At 38.8% G+C, this 19,566-nt stretch overlaps 1 protein-coding gene across 1 annotated transcript in view; it reads left to right on the forward strand.

The window, feature by feature from the left end:
• fibcd1b (fibrinogen C domain containing 1b) overlaps nucleotides 1-19,566 on the forward strand; it is a gene marked incomplete at its 3' end in the record, with an annotated part of 67,306 nt that overhangs the window by 39,989 nt on the left and 7,751 nt on the right. The window contains exon 6 of the mRNA XM_079475418.1: nucleotides 8,494-8,590. Coding sequence (XP_079331544.1) covers nucleotides 8,494-8,590 — 97 coding nt within the window. The remainder of the gene's footprint in view (nucleotides 1-8,493; nucleotides 8,591-19,566) is intronic.

A 19,566-nucleotide genomic window follows, 5' to 3' on the forward strand; every position in this document is an offset into this window, starting at 1 on the left:
AAAAACAGAAGACTTTCTCGTGCACACGCATTACAATTTCCGGCCTAAGTGTACCTTGTTTCCTGGCATCTTTTTTGGGTAAACGAAGGGGAGAGAAAGCATGGATGTGCACAAATTTATCAATGTCTATGAACGAAGATCCAAAACACACGCAATTACCATCACATCTGCAACAGTAGCAAAACAGCCTTACCTACATCGGAAATTGTAATGCTTGAGCACGAGATACTTTTCGCGTGCTCACGAGAAAGTCTTCTGTTTTTTTTTTGCCTTCTGTTTTTTTTTCCGCCAATGGCCCTTCCACGGCTCCGTATTATTCAGTACCAATGTAATTTATGAATATTATCATGCACTTTTATTTAACTTTATTTTTTGATCACTCAAATTTTTCTGCATTCATTTTTGTCTGTGCAGGATACAGAAAAGCAAACAGACAGTTTTATTTTTCATATCAATTTAAAATCAAATGAAAATTAAACATTTTAATTAAACATAGCTAGTGACATTGACTTGATTTAACTTCATCTGAATTCCCCAAACACTTCGCCAGATCTCAGTATCCATTCAACCATTGTCATGATTCCGCTGTCATGTTTATTCTTGGTCTTGCAGCGGAGTCATGGCATAGCCTTAGGTTTTATGTGAGAAAGACATGGCTTTGTTTTGATTCTGACTTGCCATGTGCTTTCTCGTGTCTCGTCAGTGTTTCCCGCCCTTCTGTCTCGTTAACCTTCCCTGAGTGTTTCAGTACCCGCACCTGCCCATTGTTATCTCCTTTGTTAGATTTCCTAGAAGATGCCCTCATGTCTATTGTCTTGGGCTTGTTCATTGTATTTGTTACCCCGTTATAGAAGCCTGGTATTTTGTCCTCGAAGCATTGTCCTGTAAGAGATTTAAGTTTAGTTGCGTTCTTGTTGAGTTTCAGTTTATCGTGTTTGTTATTGTCTACTGTTTTGTTACCCCCTCGTGGGTCTTTGTTTTCCGTTATTATTAAAGTCTGTTTGTTAACCCCTTCATCCCCGTTTTGCTGCCTGCACTTGGGTTCTCCTACACAGTTCATGACAACCATCTATGTGTGTGCTGTAATCATTGTTTTATAAAGCTTGTGAATCAAGCTTTTCCCCTTGATTCTGGAGTAATCCAGTAAGAAACCAGTCTTACTAATAATTTAAGTCTCAATGATAAAGTCTTCAAGTTTATTGATTTTGTCTTTAAGAAAAATGGATTTGCACAAAAAGAACCACATTCATTTTACCCGTCTGTAACTGTAAACGTTAGACTAAGTTTCAACTTGAACTGAATTCTGCAATATAAGACTGATTAATGGTCATAATAGCTGTAATGTGAGGAACAGAGGCAGACTTCATTTCCTTTCTAATGCCGACTGTCCAGTGAGTTATTTTTATTAAAGACGTGTATCCTTTGGCGGAATGTAAGGCCATAAATGCCTTTAAAAAGCGGCTTCATTTGATTCAGCAGTTATTGAAAAGAGAACTTTTAACTCCAACGTAAAATTTTCTTCTGAATATGTCATGAATGAAATAAACTCAAAACTTTAATAATGCATAATATTACCAATGCCTTAATATTTCATTAGTATTGACTGAGGATTTTAAAAGGCACAATCCAAGTGACACTTTGAATGTCAAGAATTGGCCTGTCTGAAGCAAACATAACAGAGCGCTTGTGGAACAACAATAACAAATAATTTTTCACCTTCTGAGTCAGACTGTATGCTAGAATAGGATATCAATTTTATAAAGGTTGTGTACTACAGAACAACAGAGAAAGCAAACGTCAGAGCGGTGCCCTTAGCTGCTGTAATCCTCTGGTGAGTAGTATAATTAAAAGAGAATCTTTAATTAGTCCAGTCTGCAGCGACTGACATTTTGGGTGCAGTTTGTCATTTGCTGTAAAATGGCAGGGCCGTGACACAAAGACCAAAGAGGGAGATTCACAGATCATTGCACTGTTAGAGTTTGGGATCACTTGCTGTAAACTGCAGTAATGAACAGGCCTCGTGAGCATAAACTGTTCGACTGCAGACGTGAATAGTTTTACAGGCTGCCCTTTTGACATTAAACAGTGTCTTGTATTCATATATTGAGGAACTAAGCAAATCAAAAAATACTGCGCAGCCAGATATGATTTGTCTGAAGCTGGCAATCTACAGTGCATGCGTGCGTGCCTCGTGGTCGAGTGATCCTTGCTTGAAGCCCGCGTTTTAACAGGAAATGCTTGTAAATTGAAAACAACTCAATTGCATTACGTTGGATTCATTCAATAATCTCTCTATTTGGAATTATTAAAAAACAATAGCTTAATCTTTAACCACCAATTCAAGTAGATTTTATTCTAGTCATTTTAAAATCATTTTAATGTAAAAAAACTAAAGTAATTTAGTTTAATAACGTTTACTAATTACATTTCATTAAATCTACAAACCCACAGAATGACGTTTTACAGTGTTGGGTGCGAAAAGGATAATATTATACGAGGTGATATGATTTAGTCTTTTGATTGGCCGAATGAGTGATTTTATATACTCGTATTGAAGAATACGGAGTAACTACTGTATTGATAAAAATCTAAACTGAACCAAAAAGCATTAACATGGTGAAAGTGAAATAAATCCTGTAAAAAACTATTTCAAAATAACATGGAAAAGCTGTAAAAAACTGTTTTTTACACTGTGGGATTAATTGTTCATATGAAATCATGATCTGTATCACCATCTGTGTTTGAAACCCTGCTTGAAAATGTTTTACTTATCTAATGATGTTAATCTTACCTTTCTCAGCCATTTGTACCCAGCAAGTAAAGTTATTCATCAAGTTGGACATCATTACATGTTTGCTGTCAAATAAAAAACATTAGCTTTTTACTTAATTTTTTAACTTTAATCTTAAAAAAATGTAATCACACCATACACAAATTACAGTATTAACTTTATAGCTTGACTTGTTGACTATTAACTTTAATCTGTATCAGTGAATGCACTTTTACAATTGTTTTGCATATTTTCTCATTTCCATTGCGAGATATAGTTCATGACCCATAAAAAGTAACAGAAAGTCCTGCAACATAAATTCAGAAAGGCAGTCGGTGCTATGCAGTGATACAAGCAGTAGTTTGGCTAAGACATCATATCAGGAATAAACGATCTCTTTTATAAACTTCCATACCACCTAGCCTTGCTAAACAGTATTACCATAAATTCCCGAGCCTGGTCGTGGCAAGGAGAGCTGCAGAGATTGCTCTTATCCTGAAATCTGTTGACAGGAACAGAGGGAAAGAGGTGGCCCATTTCTGTTTTCACCTTTATACTCTCTGTCTCCCTTCACTGTCTCTACTGACACCATGCTTAGACAGTGATGGTCAGAGCTCTTTTGACCTTTTACCGCTTACCTGCTTTAAATCAGTGGGAAAAAAGCAAGACATCACCGAGCTGTGATTGCATGTGTGTGCGTGCATGTGTAATTTCAACTTTGACAGCAATTTCTGCCTCAGTTCTGTGTAGGCAGGGTTGATCTCCCAGGAGCCTCCAGGGCAGCTACGGGGTGAGTGTGATGGAGGAGCGAGCACAACTTTAAAGATGATTGACATGTGTCACCCTGTAATGACTAAACCTTGCTATTTCTCATACACATTTCAATGAAAAAGTATTTCAGTTTATGAATAATTTGGACTGGCTATTTAATAAATGACCGGGTAGGGCAATGACATTAAACTGATGTTTTCGGTCTACACCCACATTTGACATGAAAATTGCTTTAATAGGTTGAGTTTAGATTCTGAAGTTTCAAAATCAACATGAAGGCAGGGTATGTTGCACTTTGCCTGGTAATAGGCTTTAAACTTAGTATTTAATGCATCAACCAAATTAGAACAATTATCAGTTTTGAAAACATGTCACTTAGCCAGAGAGATTACAGATACTGCAGAAGAACAAAACGAGACCCCTGAGTGTTGTTTATCTGACGATAATGCACTGAGTGCATTACTATGCCACAGAAAGCACATAGAAACTCTCACCCACATACAAACATTTAACACCTCAGTGTCAATAATTGTGTCAGGCTAATTATATGTCCTTTTTCAACCGCCTAAATCTGCACACGACTCGATTTATACCTCACAGGCCTTTGTTGTAAGACACCTCATTGAGTTATTTTTACACTCAATGTTTTGAATCTGGATCAGAGTTCAGAGATGTATATGATCCCTCTGTTACATTTGCGAAATTCATCAGTTAACATAATTTATCATTAATCTATCAACAACATTTATAGAATAGAATCACATGTTTCTATTTGGACCACTACTGTAATTCTTCATAATTCCTTTTTTATGTGTACCATCTGTCATAATAAAGAGAAAGCACTATTATTAAAGGAATCTGTCAGAAACGTGTTGTTTATTGTTTATGTATTAGGCAAATAACAAACTGTAGCATCTAAACAATATTTGTATATTTATACTCAAATCTGAAACTCATTCAACTTGAACAAAAGTCAAAGGTAACATTCAACCATTAAAACATATTTTTCACATAAGTTTTATGAAGTAAAAAGGAAATTACTATTTTCTTCTGCCAGTGACTTAAGGGCATTACATACATACTAGTGGATCAACCATTACAGAAACATAAAGGGCCCTATTTTCACAATCTAAGCGCATGGTTTAAAGTGCACGGCGCAGGTGCATTCAGATAGGTCTCCGAATCCACTTTTGTTGGTGGAAAACGTGGCGGGAAAATGAATCAGAGTGCCTTCGATTCCCTTTAAGAGCCAGTTGGGCTTGCGCCATGGCGGAACTCCCTATTTGCACGGCGGAATTTGGAAGAGCATACACTTCTCCAGAAAGAAAACATGTCTGCTTGTGCGAGACGTTCAATCGGGGCAGGACAAGCCGGATTTTTATCGTTATGTCCACAGTAATCAACTTTTACATTGCAATTACATTTTTAAAAATATTTGCCATTATTGTGTGCTGCTGCGCGTCCCTCTGTGTGTAATAAGCAGTATCCACGAGCACTGTGCATCAAACTATAGGTGCATATTCCTAACATGCTCTTTAAATAACAAAAAAATATTCAGTTCCTTAAAATACTAACCCGCCAACAATGCGCCTGAGCACACCCCTTTTTTAGCCCAACACGTCCATGGGCGTACAAATGAGAGCAAATGCATTTGCTGTTTAAACAACGCGGCGCAGGATGGGAAATTGAGATCTGCATTGGGCTGAAACTAGCAAAAACACTGTGCCTTGCGCTGCATTGCGCTGGGTGTATGATAGGGCCCACAAAATGATTTTGGTAAAACCAGTACTGTAAGTTTAGGGCAGCTGTGACACAAACCTTACAATGAGGCGGTGGTCTAATGAATTTGCTATGCACTGTATATATGGAAAGGGATTAGGAACTTTTAGAGTCCTGATCTATGTAGTGTCATGATTCTGCCTGCTCTTGTCTTGATTTTCTGGTCTAGGGGCAGAATCATGACAGACCCACGTGTTTTATGTGGAGAGGATCATATTATGGTCAATCAGGACATAATATGCGTTCTCTCCTGTCTCGTCATTTGGCCCTGCCCCTCTCGTTTCTAGTATTGCTCTCCTCCTGTGTCGCATTACCCACACCTGCCTATCGTTATCCCCTTTGTTAGTCTCCCTATATAATACCCTCTTGTCTATTGTCTTGTGCTCGTTCGTTGTACATGTTTCATGCTTTTTGCCATGCCATGTCTTGGAGTCTTTGTCATTGTCATTGTCATTGTCATTGTCATTGTCATTGTCATTGTCATTGTCATTGTCATTGTCATTGTCATTGTCATTGTCATTGTCATTGTCATTGTCATTGTCATTGTCATTGTCATTGTCATTGTCATTGATAGTCTAGTCTAGTCTAGTCTAGTCTAGTCTAGTCTAGTCTAGTCTAGTCTAGTCTAGTCTAGTCTAGTCTAGTCTAGTCTAGTCTAGTCTAGTCTAGTCTAGTCTAGTCTAGTCTAGTCTAGTCAAGTCAGTGTGAGTGTTTTGTTTTGTTAGTCTAGGTGTTTTTGTAGTTGTAGTTCTTGTCAAGTGTTAGTCTTCAGTTTATTGTGTTCCCTGTTTACCCCCTCGTGGGTTTTTGTTTTGTTCCTGTTTATTATTTATTAAAATCCTGTTTAAACCCTGTTTCGCTGCCTGCACTTGGGTTCTCTTTCCGCGTTCCTGACAGAACGAACGAGCCACTACAGAACCCAGCGGCAGCATGGACACTGACCGGTCCAGCTTGGCCCGTCGCCTCTGCAGTCTTCGCCAGGGGAATGAGACTGTGGATGAGTATGTGGGGAGGTTCCTGGACATCGCGGAACAAGGTGCGTTCGGAGAGAGGGAGCTGGCGGTGCTTTTCAACGCCGGTCTCAGAGAGCCACTCTCTCGCTCCGAGATGAGGGCGATGAGGCCGTTGGATTTCGACGCCGTGTGGGTAACTGCCGCAGAGCGTTCGGAGTCCGCGACCTCATCGAACCCATTTTGCTCATCTCCGCTGGTAGCGATACCCGAGAGTGGTCCTCTGCAGATGGGTGTTGTGGGCATTGCCACGCACCACTCTCCAGCCTCGGCAGCCTCTCCACAACCGCCCAGTCTCACTGGCAAGCGGGGGAGACGGGAATCCTGGGGGTCCTCGTCCGAGGCCTCCAATCCCGAGCCGCCCATCCCATTCACTTCGTTCCTGCAGCCGACCACCAGGCGGGTGGCTCGGCAGAAGAAGAAGAGGCAACGGAGGGCGGCTCGGAGTCCGGTGGTCCCGGTGGTCCCGTCAAGTCCGGTGGTCCCGGTGGTCCCGTCAAGTCCGGTGGTCCCGGTGGTCCCGTCAAGTCCGGTGGTCCCGGTGGTCCCGTCAAGTCCGGTGGTCCCGGTGGTCCCAAGTCCGGTGGTCCCAAGTCCGGTGGTCCCAAGTCCGGTGGTCCCAAGTCCGGTGGTCCCACCTGCACCCAGTCCAGAGTCAAGTCCTGCCCTGCCGGCCTTCCAGCCGGCGTCAAGTCCTGCCCTGCCGGCCTTCCAGCCGGCGTCAAGTCCTGCCCTGCCGGCCTTCCAGCCGGCGTCAAGTCCTGTTCCTCAGCCGGCCTTCCAGCCGGCGTCAAGTCCTGTTCCTCAGCCGGCCTTCCAGCCGGCGTCAAGTCCTGTTCCTCAGCCGGCCCCTCCCAGAACCTCTTGGCCTCCGCGCTCTCGAGCGCCGCCCCCCAGGGTGTACCCTGGTACTCCGCGCTTCCGAGCGCCAGGGACAAAGACTGTTTCCCCTTGTGCCAATCCCTACGGATTTACCCCCCCGGACTCTTGTGTTCCCCCCATGAACTCTTGTGTTCCCCCACCCCCCCTCCCCTGTTTGTTATTTTTATTATGTCACCCCAACCCATTGATTATTCTTGCCTGTCTGCCCTTGTTGTTTTTTACCATGTTTTGTTGGATGTTGTCCGTTTCCCAGTCAGTCTTGTCTCGTTAGTCTGCTCCTTTGGTGAACGCCAGGGGGCGTTCATTAAAGGGGGGGTCCTGTCATGATTCTGCCTGCTCTTGTCTTGATTTTCTGGTCTAGGGGCAGAATCATGACAGACCCACGTGTTTTATGTGGAGAGGATCATATTATGGTCAATCAGGACATAATATGCGTTCTCTCCTGTCTCGTCATTTGGCCCTGCCCCTCTCGTTTCTAGTATTGCTCTCCTCCTGTGTCGCATTACCCACACCTGCCTATCGTTATCCCCTTTGTTAGTCTCCCTATATAATACCCTCTTGTCTATTGTCTTGTGCTCGTTCGTTGTACATGTTTCATGCTTTTTGCCATGCCATGTCTTGGAGTCTTTGTCATTGTCATTGATAGTCTAGTCTAGTCCAGTCAAGTCAGTGTGAGTGTTTTGTTTTGTTAGTCTAGGTGTTTTTGTAGTTGTAGTTCTTGTCAAGTGTTAGTCTTCAGTTTATTGTGTTCCCTGTTTACCCCCTCGTGGGTTTTTGTTTTGTTCCTGTTTATTATTTATTAAAATCCTGTTTAAACCCTGTTTCGCTGCCTGCACTTGGGTTCTCTTTCCGCGTTCCTGACATGTAGATGAAGAGCTTATGCTCAATTAAACAATATTATCCCCAAGATACCGATGAAGTTTGTCAGCGCTAAGCTGTTTCATCAACATCAAGTCTCAAATCACTGTCTGCTGTGCCACAAGATACTATAAATTAATAATTCACTCTTATCACAGGTTTATTTTAGGGTAGAGGCCTAACATCATAGAGCAGATCACCACTTCAGATTTTGTGACATCTCTTCTAAAACTCTGGAGAAAGCATGTGAGATTATGTGGGTTTATTTATCAGAAGCAGGAAAAAAACTCAATGTATGATAAATAATTAAGACATTATTTCATTTGTAATTTTGGGCAGATCTTATAAAATTGCTTTAGTCTCATATTTTTTTCTTCTCTAACAGGTTATGTATCCTAATATTATTATGCTGGTTGTATGCAGGTGATCCAGCGAAGAGAGGATGGATCTGTGAACTTCTTCAGAGAGTGGGACTCCTACAGAGAAGGATTTGGAAAAATCACTGGAGAGCACTGGCTGGGTAAGTCATGCGTGCGTTTGCATGTGAGCATAAACAGAATTTTAAAGATTATCTTTTTAAGATTAACTGGCAACCCCTGCACACTCTTTCAAACACATACTGTGCAACCAGACAATTACACCCTTTTCACACATCTTTAAGACGATATTTAAGTAGGAATAGCGGTCTGGTCTGGTTATCATGGAACCCAGCCCAGTGTTGACTGTAGACAGTAGCATGCTGGCAGTAAATCTGCTGTGAAAACATAGACCAACCACAGAAAGTATGGGTGGACAAACACGGCTTATCAAAGCTCAGACTCATGGCTACACTTTAGTAATCCCTCTACTGTCTGTAATCCCTTCATGACTGCTTGGTTACACACAACTCCGACTCCATTGTTAAGGATGATAATGACACTATAAACCAGGTTTCTACTTTTGTATGGATGTGTGATGATGGTTAAACTTGATACCTAAAGTGTAAAATTTCTGCGGCGGGGGATCGGGGTGCTAGGCGGGTTGGGGTTCTAATCAGAACTAAAAAAAGACAGAATTAGAGCATAATACGGTATTTCTACATGATCAGAGAATGAACAAAAAGCACCCGTTCCCCCGACTTTCCCTCCTCTTCATGTAGTAAGCGGGAATCAAATCAACAAGAAAGCCCAAATTGCTGTGTTTACCATTTTTTGTGAGCCAAAATGGCTTTTGACAGCCAAAGCGCTATAATCAAGCTCTTAACCTGCAGAGAGGTTTAAACCAGAATCATTATTGTGAGTGAGTGTTTTTTGTTTCTCTCTGTGCATAATGAGATGAACAGTGGCTTGCTGGTCTCTGCTGCCGAGAAAAAAAGAGAGTATAAATATAGGGAATTTAAAAGACATAAGAACGGAAACAAACACACCAAATTGGTGAAATGTGTGCGAGATGATAGATGGATGTGACATTCGTGACCCATGAGAATGTACTGTAGATGAAGATACAGAGGGCTGTTGGTTCGTCACACCTCCACGGTGTGGCCAAGAAAGACACTTGTGCCCAAGGGCATACTTATAAATGGAAATGAATTCTCTGTGTCTTTTCTATGTTACATAAATTTAGACGGACAGTTTGGTTTAGTCAAGTGTGAACTTTCCAACCCGGTTTCTCCTCTCATCCTCCTTCAGCAGACACACGTCCTGTTTTCACTGCACGCCTTGGCGCAGATCGATGGCTGTCATTGCACTTTCTATAGAGTTTTACTGTTCTGTTCAATCCCCACAGGCTGAGAGAGGCACAGGAGTAGGATGCAGTATTATATTCTCAGTGTGTATATAAAGCTTACATCTCGTTCTTTTTACCATTCAAATTCCCTTATGACTTTTCTTTATTGCCTTTGACCTCCACCTCATCAAACATGGCGAGCTCATGAGAGTTTTGGTGATGGCAGAAGCTGCGCTTGTTGGATGAATCACGGCTGGTTTAGCGCTGAAGAGAAGTCGAATTTGGGAAAACAGAGCTCGCCCTGTTCAGTTTGAGTCTGCAGTCTGTGCCAAAGGGGAAAAAATGCTTGCGTTCAAAAGTACAGTTCTGCCAATATTTCAGATGCCAAATTTTATTCATGGATTTTTCACATTTATTTCAGCATTGAGTTGAATGTGTATTGGACATTGCTTTGCAGTACCCATATTCCACTGAGTTTGTGGGGAATTGTGAGCCGCTTAAAGGAACAGATCACCCTAAAAGGATTTTTTCAAATATTTTTCTCTGTCTCAGAATCATCAAGATATTTGGTTTCATCTTCATTGAACGCCTACAGAAAGCCTACATTTGAAATATTACTTGCTGAAGGTTTTTTTCTCACCCTTTAAGTGATTGTTCACACAAAAATATTAATTCTGTCATGATTAAAATATCCTTATGTCATTCAAAACCTACATGTTTTGACAAATGTCTCTGTAGTTTTTTGTTCATATAAAGGAGGTCAGTGGGGCCCATTGTTGTTTTTTCTTTAGAATATCTTTTGTGTTCTTCAGAAGAATGAAAGTCATACAGGAACGACAATATTTGGGTGAACTTTCCCTTTAGAAATACATTAGCACATAGATGGTCTCAAGGCTAATAGACAACACTTTTAAATGTTTTTTACAGCTTTAGATTGTTTTCTTTTCATATAATTACAAAACAATTTAAACTCGGATGCTCTAAGGATACTCAAAGACATTCTAATGCTTGGAAAAATATTATCTGCCCAAGTTGTCAAGTGAAACCAGACTGAGGGCAACCCACATATCTGCACTTTTGTTTCTGAACCTGCTTGTTCGCTGTTGTCTGGAGTCCTAAAGTATAGAGTGTCGAATGAAACTTTGAAGCTCACTTATGTTGTGTATTAGGAGAGAAAACATCTACTTTTATAAAATCGCTGCAGTTGACTGCCATTGAATACAAATGGACAATTAAAGCTCATTGGGAAGCACAACACTCTCTTGTCTGTTCTCAAAAAAGATTGCTCTGAAGATGTCACACATCTCTGCTAAAAGAGCTCAGATTAACATTAGCATTATTTCTGGGCTAGTTAAAACTGGTTAACCCTTATGTGATATATTATTAGAGATGGGACCGGAGCCAATTACGTCGGTACTACCGAGTATCGAATCACATGAAAGCAATCGTTGCCAAATATCGGTTCCTGAGAACGCATTGGGTTCTGCGTGAGAGCAGGTGAATTAGAGAGAGAGAGAGAACACATTTTACCTCACGCAACGCTAAAGTAATACCACTAATAAAGCAGGTTGTCCTCCTAATCAATGTACAAAATGTTAAAAAACACTCGACTCTACAGGTTATCATAACAATATTATTTTGTTCATATTTTTGTGTTAAGAAAAATAAGCATACACTCGCATAAAGAAAATGCGCGCTCATACGCAGCAGGCATGAATGATCAAGTTTTGTGTTTTATTTTTGTTTTCTGTCCACCAATGAATAAAATCATCTCATTAAGTCCCAAAACAAAGTTATTTCCATAGTGTTTATTTATTTTGTCTAGTGTGTAAAATTTCAATAAAATGTGAAATTGAGAGGTTTGGACTTTTTTCACTGAAATAAATGTTTTTATTAAACAGAGTAAAGTACAGAAAAAAGGGTTGCACTTTATTTTACAGTACATGTACATATAGTTGACTTACAATGTAGGCTACTCACCTAAGAAAGTACTGGGTCGTATAACCTCTTGAGTTTTACGTGAAAGGTCTAAGGGTCCAGTTCCAGTATATGGTCTCTGTTTTGCTATATATATGCTCCAGCAGTTGTAATATAGCATATTTGTGATGGAAGTGCAAATAACATTTTTTTTTTTAATTTGTGCGATGTTCGCTTGGGGGTGGAAGACGTGGACTGGGTCACAGCTGTAAATTAAGTTAACATAAAATGCAAGATTAGCATTAGATCCTGTTTAGAAACATGCATCTGTCTCCTCCACCACAGACCATTTTCTCTACATTTACATTTTATGCATTTGGCAGACGTTTTTATCCAAAGCGACTTACGTTGCATTATCCAATACTTAGTATCCCCGGGGATCGAACCCACGACCTTGGCGTTGTTAACGCCATGCTTACCACTCCTCTTTTTGGCTGGATTACGTTTCTCCATATAATTTATGTTTATTTTTTTTATTTTCAACAGGCTGATTATCAGCTCAGGCCTGCAAGGTAAACATTATTACGGGATAAAATCAAAGCCAAAACACATCAAATTCAACAATGTGAAATAATTAAGTTATTAAGAGGAAGAAGCATAAGTCAAAAATAAGTTTTTCATCAATAATTTTTTATGAACTAAGGGATTCAGTGTGTCATGAATTAGAGCGAGAGAACAGGAAATAAAGTACACACTTAGGAGAAAGAGTCAACTCTTGTTTTAATCCTTGTATAACTTGGACACAAATAACGTAAAATATGTTGTATTATAAAGACCTCTAGCTATTGTGGGAAGGTATATATTCATATAGTATACAGTATGTATATTTTTATATTTGCACAGTTGCTTTCTGTGTGTGCTCCAGATACTGTATCTTTGGCTTGCTGGGTCACTTCATAAACCATTATTCGGAAAATATGTGTTTAGATAGGGCTGGATATAAAATCCTTTTATGTTTTGTTTTGTGCATTTATTCTTTATATGTTTTTTTTCTATATGTGTTTTTTAGATATATAATAAAAAAGGAGTAATATATAATAATATAACAAATTAGGCTTGTCACATTCACTCTTAAAAATAAAGGTGCTTAAAAGGTTCACAACGATGCCATAGAAGAACCATTTTTCGCCACAAACAACCGTTTGTGAGACAGAATCAATAGAATGTAATATAAATCTACTGTATCTATGCCAGCACCTTAATCGTTTTAATATTCAGATATTAACTCCCTAAAGAACTGCTTTCCCTGTATCGATGTTCCGAATATATATAGTGTTTCAAAACTTTCTTTAAATTCACAGCTTCATAGCTCTCAAACCAACGAAAGTAAGATATTCTGCCTGTTTTCCTGTGATGGAACACCAGGCTGAGCTGTCATGAAGCAGGGGTCCTGTCTGATGTTAGATGGTTCATAAACAGCTTTTTAGCCTGGGCTAATGATGGCAAACTGTGGTAATCTCCACTAAACAGTTGCGACTCCGACAGCTTTGTGCTGCAGAGTGTGTAGGTTTTTCATTAGTGCTTTTAAATGTAGAACAAAGCCCTGATAACTCATAAATCAGCTCATTTCACAAACCTGGCCTTGGAAGATCCACATTGACATCACGGCGCAAACAATACTAACCTACTTGTACGCTGGTATACAGTGGACGTTCAGGTGTTTGAAATTGATTTGTTTGTTTGTATGTACACTTTTGCCAATACAAGGGTACTGTTAAAATTGTGAGGATATGTGTGTGAACTTTGTGTGTGTTATGATCTTGATTCTTCGAAAAGGTCTAAACGTGTCTGGGAAGCACTACAATTGATTTCTTTTTCGACGATTTTTAGAGTTATTGGCTATCCTAATATTTTATTAATCTTAATATGTTTTCAGACCTGCAACCTTCACTTTTCTGCAAAAATCATTGTTTCTAATCTAAAAATTGTCCGTTTACGTGATTAATGCAGACAATTTTTATTTACAGTTAATTTGTCACCAAGACAACTTGAAAACGTTTTTTATTCATTTATAGAAATATTTATTGCAAGTCTGTCAGCCTTCTGTGCAAATGCTGTCAGAGCTCTGCTTGAGTACACCAGAATGTGCACATGGTGTTGAAATTACCACCCTTGAGGAGAAAAAACTATTTATCTCTTAAGAATGGCGCATTATTGTCAGCGCCATTGCACAAGAAGGGAATTATTGAAAGCTCCATGAGGTGTACGCAGGCCATTATCCTCATCAAAGGATGGACTGCTGTTAGACAAAGATCATTTCACACAGACCATTTGCCAATTAATTTCAGCATTTTTTTCTGTTGAATATATGTGTTTATTTAGCAGAAAAACATAAAAGCAATTAAATACAACCCTCAGGAAACTGCAGATTTTGCGTGTACATATGTGCTTGTTTGTTTGTCATTTCTCTCTGATTAACTTCTGACCTGATTTGGAGAGAAACTGAATTGGCGTAAAATCTAAACAGGAACTTCTTTTAAGAATGCGTGAGCACAATGGATTTTTTTTAAAATCACAGATACGCCGCCTTTATGTTTCTGGGCACATTAAAGGGGTGCTCTGTCATTGGCAGCATTATCCATTGACATTTATCTTATTCACTGCAAATCATATTGAATAACCCATGTTAAACATAGGTCCTCTATCACTGGGAGGAAGATATGACTAAAGCAGACAAGAGATCATTATCACTTCCTATTTAGACATTTAGTCGTTCACTTCCTCCATCATTCTTGCTCTTTCTTAACATTTGCTTTAATTATTTTATTTCTCCTTTCCGATTGTAAGTTCCCACACTTTGGATATCAACGTGAATTAACGCGGGCTAACAAAGAGCATCCATTTTCTGTGCAGACTCACAAGTTGCCGCTTCATAATTCTCTCACACACACACATACGCAAATACACCCTCCCACATACTCACACACAACTTGAGCACAGAGAGTGCACTTTCCATAATGCACCAGCTCGCACTGACTATGGGTGTCATTTAATATTGCTAAGAAATATGAAACGTACAAAAAGAAAGCGGAGAATGAAGGGGAGAGAGAGAGGATGTTGAGATGAAAGATGTATTTAGAGAGAGAGAGAGAGTGAGTGAGAGAGTGCATTCATTTAATTTCGGTGTCAAAGATGTGAAAGTAAAGTCATGCAGACACTTTCAAGGTGAGTTTATTTTGTAAGATGTTATGTAATGAATTCCAATCCATTCGGCCCCATTCAAGCTGTGTTTATACACACATTACGATGCATTTGCTGTTTACTTGAATTTTGTACCCTCTTTAATTTTTTCACCCCCTCCCAAACAGCCTCCATTAGTGAACTAATCATCTCTGTAAATCTTGTTTTCCTGCATCTTGATCACTCTGCATGTTATTCATTGTATTGTTCAGCACTTGTTGGAGAGAAAATTGACAAAATTCTGCAGCGCAGCTTTGTTAAAGGAACAGTTCGGCCAAAACTGAAAATTCTGTCATCATTTATTCACCCTCGAGTTGTTCCAAATCGGTATAAATGTCTTTGTTCTGATGAACACAAACTGTCTTTGGCCACCATTTACTATGATAGTAGGAAAAAACTAAATACACATTTTTGAAGATATGTAAGAAGGAACGGTTTGGTTACAAGCATTCTTCCAAATATCCTTCTGTGTTCATCAGAACATAGACATACATACAGATTTGGAACAACTCAAAGGTAAGAAAATTATGACATTTCTTTTTTGCGCTGAACTCTCCCTTTAAAATGTGTAACAGTTTGTGTATTGGTGTATAGATCAAAGTGTTGTGAAATTGTAAGACAATATCCAGTTTTTACATGTCTTACAATGTTAAGATATTTTTAATAACCCTTCATTAATTACTTACTTAAATGTAAATTTACATCATTTTCTCAAGCCTTTTCAACCTTTCACTGAGCTCATTGCCGTGCTTTCTGGTATTATCATACTTGAAAAGGACCGATATGTAGCTGACTTAAATTGAGTCCAAATGGGGTTTCATAAGATGCCATCTTCAGAGCTTTAGTTGGAGTTCTGTATTTAAAGATTCAGCGTGGGCCTGGTTACCACTAGTACCAAACCAAATTTTTACAACCTTTGATTCTGAAAATATGACCCCTGTGAAATCATCTTCATTTTCATGCCATTTCTGTTGCTATGGCCACGTGGCTGGAGAGCATGTAAAGTGCAGTAAGCGTAGGTTTTTTTCATCCTTTCTTGATAACGTTTATTGTGAAACTCATGGAAATAGTCTTTTAGAAAGATTATTAGATACAAATGTGTTAATAATCTTAATGCTAAACGGGGACTGTGTTAATGAGGTCGTTCTGTAATGTACTCTTCAAGTTTTTTGTTGGTACTGCCTTTTTAAAACCAGAAAATCAGGAGAAGTCCAAAGCGGATTTCTGTAGTCAAAAAGCTAATAATTTTGGTTAGTTAACACTTCTAAATGTGCAGTAGATATAGCAGAAAATGCATGTTGTGTCTCAAATCGAACACACTCTTTCTGAGGGTTGTGTGAGTCATTTTTATTTCCCTGCAGTCTGCTCACTGCTTTTGAATTTCTTTACACATGTGACATGGTGTCAGGAACTGAGTTAGCAACCACACAGCTGCTTTTTTCCTCAGGGGTGTCACTTTCTCTGAGTCGCACTTCAAGCTTCGGTTTTCCTTCTGTAACTGGATTTTGGAACACAACGAGAAAAAAAAGGTGACAATCTCATTCACACTGATCCAGAGCTTCTGGTGTGGCTCAGGGCTTCTGTCTTATTCTAGTGTCTTCATCCAGCTGTGCTTCTCAAAACCCAACAATAGCTTCCATCAACAAAGGCTAAACAATGCGATGTCTGCATTGTTTTTACCCTTGTTTCTGTGAAGAAATAAAATCAGGATGAGCTGAATTTGCATGATGCAATTTTCCAGTTTGCAGGCGGCTTTCTGAGTGTTTGGTTTTGGTTAAATGGCAGCATTTCAGAGAAATCCAGACAGTAGTGTTTTTTAGATGTACAATGCAGACAATGCACTCAGTTATACCCATGCCTGAATATACGGTCAGTATTTACACTTATTTTCTTTACATTATTGATATTTGATGAATTACTGTTCCAGTTTTTTTTATAAAACTGTGTTTCTCAACCGGGGCCAGGGGGGTTTAACAAACTTCAAAGAGGGGCTCAAAATGCTTTTAAACAATTCATATATGACAAAACAAGCATTTAAACAATCTAAAGCAACTGAAAATCAAGATATTAGTGTGTTAGTGTTATGTTGGTGTTTAGTTATAACAAATTCACATCTTTCTAGTTATGCCTAGCTTTAAAAATGTTATTGGAAATGGCTGCCCCAGATGTTGTTGTCAAATTCAATTTTGTTTTTGTTTATTTTGCATTAATCTTTTTTTGGGCAATGAATCATTCTTAAAATACGAGTGGAAAGAGAGAGTTTGTATCAATTGTAGCCTTGTAATTGTAATCTTAAAGGAATAGTACACCTTCAAAATGACAATTCATATTCATTATTTACACGCCCTCTTGTCTTTTCAAACATGTATTACTTTCTTTTTTATGCAGAACACAAAAAAAGATATTTAAAAAAATGTTGGTGGCAGAACAGTGTTTGTCCCAATTTACTTGCATTGGTTTTGTGTCCATAGAATAGAAGTCAATGGGGACCAAATTTTTCTTAAATATCTTCATTTGTGTTTTCAGAAGATGGTGCAAATGATGACAGAATTTTCAATTTGAAGGATAACTTGCCCTTTAAGGGTTAAATGTGTGCAAAACTGGAATATACTATTGTGGCACTGACATTTTACCATTATTATCCTGTGTGCGGTATTAACACATTATCAATAATCATAGTTATTAATATCAGAATTATTGTCTGAATATTGACACACCTACTGAGCCAACGCACAAGTGCCGTTTGTACTGGAAAAAGGTTTTACATGCGTGTGGATACACAAATTACATTTTCCTTATAGCTTCTTCCTTTGAAGTCCATGGGCGATCCTTTCCTCTTTTCTAGTCTTGATGAGTGAGTTGAGAATAGACAGGTGTTAAAAGTCGGCTTCTTCATTTCCAATCCTCTCCTCAGTCCTCCATGGCTCTATTTGTCCCCTTCTCAACAAGACACACACTTCACATTCTGTACTGAGTTTTTTTTTCACTCTTCTTACTATTTCCTTTCTTCTGTGCAGCGTCAAATATGGAGAAAAGGCATGATGAATATTTTAACTCACAGAAATGTCCCTGAAATAGGCAGAAAGAGATAAAGATAGTGTAACGATTCAAGCGGCGTGTCTTTTTCTTTTAGTGAAACCATGTGAATATGTAAGAATGGCTCTGGGGATATTTATAAGCACTCAATGCATTTCCCTTGAGACAGACTTTTCAAATCTAAGCAAATAAATCATTAATATTTGAACCTTTTACTGTGGCAAAAAGAAAAATATAGCTCGGCACGGTGTATGAATTGTTAATGAGCCAGACGATTGTATCACTCTAATTAGCTGCAAATCGAAGACTTTTACCGCATTAATCTGTATAAAGATTATACTTTTTGTCAGTTGAAAAATGGGAAACAGAATAAGTGGTTTTAATCTTTATGTTTTGTATCAGATCTCAGAGACTCCAGAGTCATTTAATTTGGTATCACAATGCATCAGGTTGCTGTTTTGTGAAATTTACTTTTTACAACTTACACAATTTATAACAAGTTACGTTACTTAAAGGGATAGTTCACCCAATTCTGTCATAATTTACTCACCCTCGGGTTGTTCCAAGCCTGTATAGATGTCACAAAGGAGGATTTGGAAGAATGCTTGTAACCAAACAGTTTTAATATACTGCCATAGTAAGGAAGTTACTTACTTTGGGAGTCAATGGGGATGAGATCTGTTTGGGTACTGACACTCTTCCAAATATATTTCTTTGTGTTTAAAAGAACAAAGAAATTGATACAGGTTTGGTCAACTTGAGGGTGGGTATATAATGATCAAATCATTTTGGGTGAACTATTCCTTTAATGTAAACAATGTTTTCAAAATATCTCTGTTTATAAAATATAGATATATATACGTATTTGAGTCTCAGAGTCACAGTATGACATGTAAATAAATATAATTTGTGCATATGCTAAAAACGTCTGTGGTGGTGGATATATTTATGTCTGATATATGATTTTTTGGCTGGGGTCAAATGGACACCATTCACAAATCTGAAAAGTGCTTGTCAAGCTTAATAATATTTAGTGTGATTAGATCATGGGATTTTATTAAAAGAATTAAGAGAAAACATTCCTAACATTATTTTTGGACATCATCATTGGGGTCTCCAGGAGCACAAACATAAAACCTTAGCAAAACACAGGGGTTAAAGAGAGGAACAATATACCGTATGTGTGTGCGTATATGTGCTAACTTGCACATTTAACGCTAACGGTTTGGTCTTTCCTGTGTCTTTTTTTCTGCTGTTCTTTATACAATCTTTTAGAGTGTATAGGGGTGACACGGGAGCTTTGAAATGTTATAGATTGCTCTGACCCAATTTTTACCTGCTTAATTGCAGGAATATGTCATTTTTATAGTGGTATTTATCACAGGTGTGCTGTGTGAGAGCTTGTGCCTGAAGGCTTTTTATTCTACCGCTCCCCTTAATTCGCGCTCAACACACAAGCCACTTTCTGCCTCAATATATCACTGCCTATTTATATTTACTGGCAAACAGGAAGTTCCCAAGTTTCAGTATTTTGACTGCCCGTATCACAATACAGGGCATCGCTCTGAAGACCCAGGAGGTTTTCTGTAGGAGAGAGAG

This window comes from Barbatula barbatula, assembly GCF_947034865.1.
Source record: "Barbatula barbatula genome assembly, chromosome: 2".
Classification (NCBI taxonomy): Eukaryota; Metazoa; Chordata; class Actinopteri; order Cypriniformes; family Nemacheilidae; genus Barbatula; species Barbatula barbatula.